The sequence below is a fragment of the Mandrillus leucophaeus genome, unplaced genomic scaffold (genome assembly GCF_000951045.1).
Source record: "Mandrillus leucophaeus isolate KB7577 unplaced genomic scaffold, Mleu.le_1.0 Scaffold323, whole genome shotgun sequence".
In the NCBI taxonomy this organism is placed as follows: Eukaryota; Metazoa; Chordata; class Mammalia; order Primates; family Cercopithecidae; genus Mandrillus; species Mandrillus leucophaeus.
The window spans coordinates 641,794-645,410 of NW_012103399.1; the positions used below are offsets into that span (position 1 = coordinate 641,794).

General features: G+C 49.2%; 1 protein-coding gene across 1 annotated transcript in view; it reads left to right on the top strand.

Moving 5' to 3' along the window:
• Positions 1-3,617, top strand: part of LOC105545270 — a 77,787-nt gene that overhangs the window by 28,444 nt on the left and 45,726 nt on the right. Inside the window, exons 7-8 of the mRNA XM_011988128.1 lie at positions 1,644-1,802; positions 3,173-3,297. Coding sequence (XP_011843518.1) covers positions 1,644-1,802; positions 3,173-3,297 — 284 coding nt within the window. The remainder of the gene's footprint in view (positions 1-1,643; positions 1,803-3,172; positions 3,298-3,617) is intronic.

The following is a 3,617-nucleotide window of genomic DNA, read 5'->3' on the forward strand; positions in this document are numbered from 1 at the left end:
TAGCCAGGATGGTCTCAATCTCCTGACCTCGTGATCTGCCCACCTCAGCCTCCCGAAGTGCTGGGATTACAGGCATGAGCCACCGCACCTGGCCTTTTTTTTTTTTTTTAATTTGAGACAGAGTCTTGCTCTGTTGCCTAGGCTGGAGTGCAATGGTACAGTCGTGGCTCTCTGCAACCTCTGCCTCCTGGGTTCAAGCAATTCCCCTGCCTCAGCCTCTTGGGTAGCTGGGATTACAGATGTGCACCACCATGCCCGGCTAATTTTTGTATTCTTTTAGTAGAGATGGTTTTGCCATGTTGGCCAGGCTGGTCTCGAGCTCCTGACCTCAGGTGATCTGTCCACCTCAGCCTCCCAAAGTGCTTGGGATGACAGGGGTGAGCCACTGGGCCCAGCCTCTTCCTTGCTTTTTGTCTTTACCGTGTCTGGGAGCTCATTTCTCATCTATAGCTCTTATAGACTCTTATCTGTGGCTGTGTGGCTGTTCCACCAGAAGCTTTACTATAACCCATTTTGCCAATCTCCATTGATAGACCTTTAGGCTATTTCTTGTCTTTTGCCAGTAGAAGCAACAACCACAAACCTACCTGCACAGCTACCTTTGGCCCTTGAGTTAATCTCACTTGAGGATAATTTCCCAGAAGATAAGTTACTGTGGTAAAGGGTATGCACATTTAAAAGTCTGATGTGATGTTGTTGAATTACCTTCTGAAGAGATGGCACTATTGGAAGATACAGCTCTCTGCATTAGGAGTTTCAGGCCTGGAGTGGGATGTGTGCTGAACCCCTCCTTAGGGGATCAGCTGAGGGGCTCATCCTCCACGGTGGCCCTGGGGTACCACCTGATGTATTGCCCAGTGGGAACAAGTGGGCACCTTATCCCTAAAAACCCACATTCTGCTCTATTCTTTGACAGATTGTTCCAGAAGCCCCTGACTGGACCTTCTAAGAGCCCGGGACAATGTGGGGAGGGTTGGGGGCTCCCTGTAAGACTCTAATATTCCCCATTGGACTCAATCCCATGAGGCTCTCATGTGATCTTTATCCCTCCAGGGACCCTCATGGGTCACACGTCACCTTTTGCTGATCCTGAAACATACTTAGTCTTTTAAGGTCCAGGCTCTGCTTTTAACTAATCTTCCCAAAAAGCCCTGCAAGGTACTTTGTTGGTTCCTTTTTCAGATGAGAAAACTAAGGTTCCAAGAGGTGGAACATCTAAGGCCACACTGGTACATGGTGGAACTAGGGTTTGAAATCAGGTCTGACTTCCCATTTTCACTGATGAGGAAACTGAAGCTCAGAGAGGCAGAGGGACCACCTCGAGGTCACACAGCTTTTGAGCTTTGGGACTGGGTTCAGACTCAGGTCTGACTTTTGAGCCTATGACACCTTCCTTTCCCTTCTGGGAAGTGTGTCAGAATTCCATACACGGGCTGGATTTCCACGTTCTGTCAAGGCACAACTTGTTGGCTGCTGTTTCTTGAGAGAAGACGTAGGTCTCCGTAGCCAGGCTCCTGAGAAGCCCCCGTGTGAGAGAATTGCAGGACTGGGATGGGGATCGGGGGAGGGTATTTTCTCTAGACAGTGCCAGCTCCAGGCCCTTTCCTCATGTCCCCTCCCTGCTGCCCACGACTCTATTCCAGTGGGTTCTTTTGTGTGGAGTCATCTCCTGCAGCTGCTGGAGACGCGCGACCCCCTGAAACGGGCCCTCCGGGACACCCTCCCTGAGGACATCCTCAGCCAGGAGTTCCACCCGGAAATGTGGAAACACTCGTCCTATTCTGATGTCACCTTCCGATCAGGTATGGCCATCCTGGGCAGGCCCAGTCTTGCTCTGGGACCACAAAGGCTGGGGACCCTGGAGCTCTAGTTCTCGAGAGCATACGGATCAGACGTTGTGTCAAGCGGTCAGATACTTACATGCCAGTCGGGTTTGGTGGCTCAAACCCATAATCCCAGCACTTTGGGAGGCTGAGGCAGGAGGATTACTTGAGCCCAGGAGGTCGAATCTGCAGTGAGTCATGATTGCACCACTGCACTCCAGCATGGGTGACAGAGTGAGACCCTATCTCAAAAACAAAAAACAAAACCAACTTGCTGCTTGTTCAAACTTTTTTTGCAGTATTTCCATAGCACCTGCTGCTTTTTTAGAGAAGTCATATCAGTTATTTTATGGTTTTCTGAATACTTACATCTTTTCTCTAAATTGGCTCTTTGTACCTTAGATTTATGTTAAAAAGGAAATTGTCTATCACTACCATTAATAGAAAATCAATTTAACTCTCTGTAAAGAGAAGATAGTCCTAAAAAGAAATACTGTACACCCAGAGGTGGGTAATGAAACACTGATATATTTGTATACATATGTGTGTATATATATATGTGTGTGTGTGTGTGTATGTATATGTGTGTGTGTGTATATATATTTATATATGTATTTTTTGACACAGACTCTTGCCCTGTTGCCCAGGCTGGAGTACAGTGGCACAGTCTTGGCTCACTGCAACCTCCACCTCCAGGGTTCAAGTGATTCTTCTGCCTCAGCCTCCCGAGTAGCTGGGACTACAGGTGCGCACCACCATGCCTGGCTAATTTTTGTACTTTTATTAGTAGAGATGGGGTTTCACCATGCTGGCCAGGCTGGTCTCGAACCCCTGGCCTCAAGTGATTTGCCCACCTCAGCCTCCCAAAGCTAGGATTACAGGCATGAGCCACTGTGCCTGGCTGAAACACTGTTTTATTAAATTCTCCTGGATTCTGTGACTTGCTGAGGGCTGTGAATTTTGAGAAGAGTTTTTTCCTGTGTTAAGAAGAGAGATTAGCCCCACACTGAGACTGCCTCTTTGTTGTAATTAAACAGAAAATGAAAAAGGGAATCTCTTTCAAGCTAAGGCTCCAAAACTACCTCAGCCATTCTTGGAAGCCTGGGGTTGGGGTTTGGGTGCTCTGGGTACCTCCTCTCTGCCTGTCAGCAGAAGTGGGTGTGTGTAAGTCTCGGTCCTGGACTCCCTCTGTTCTTGAAAAGGCTTAAGGCTGTTTCCCATCCTGGCCAGGGAGAGGTGGGAAGACACACCATGTGTCTGGCTCTGTCTCAGGGTATGGCCCCATGGTAATAGCCAGACCCCACTCTGAGTGTGTGCAGAGTGTACTGATGTTCTTTTCTTACTCCTAGTGTCTGGAAGCCTGGGAGCCAACCTGGAGGGGACCCTTCTCTTCTCTCCTGCCTCCTTTCTCCCCCGTTCTGCCACCGTCAACCTGACCATCCACACCATGGGCCGTGCCTTCAACCTCCTGGAGGTTAGAGGGGAGCCTTGCTATAGCCTCTGCAGGGCCTCTCCTAGACTTGGGGCCAAAAAAGATCCCAGTCACTTATCTGTCTGTCCATCCATCCCTTGACTCCATTGTTCGATCCCCTCCCCCAGTATCTAGTCACCCACCAACCCATAGGTATGTCCATACATCTATCAATTCACCTACATGCCTCCATCCCTCCATCCATCCCTCCCTCCTCCATCTATCCATTCACCTGCTTATCTGTCCATCTGTCCATCCACCCACATCGCTCTCATTCATCTCATCCATCCACTCACCCACCCATCCATTCATCCACTCACCCA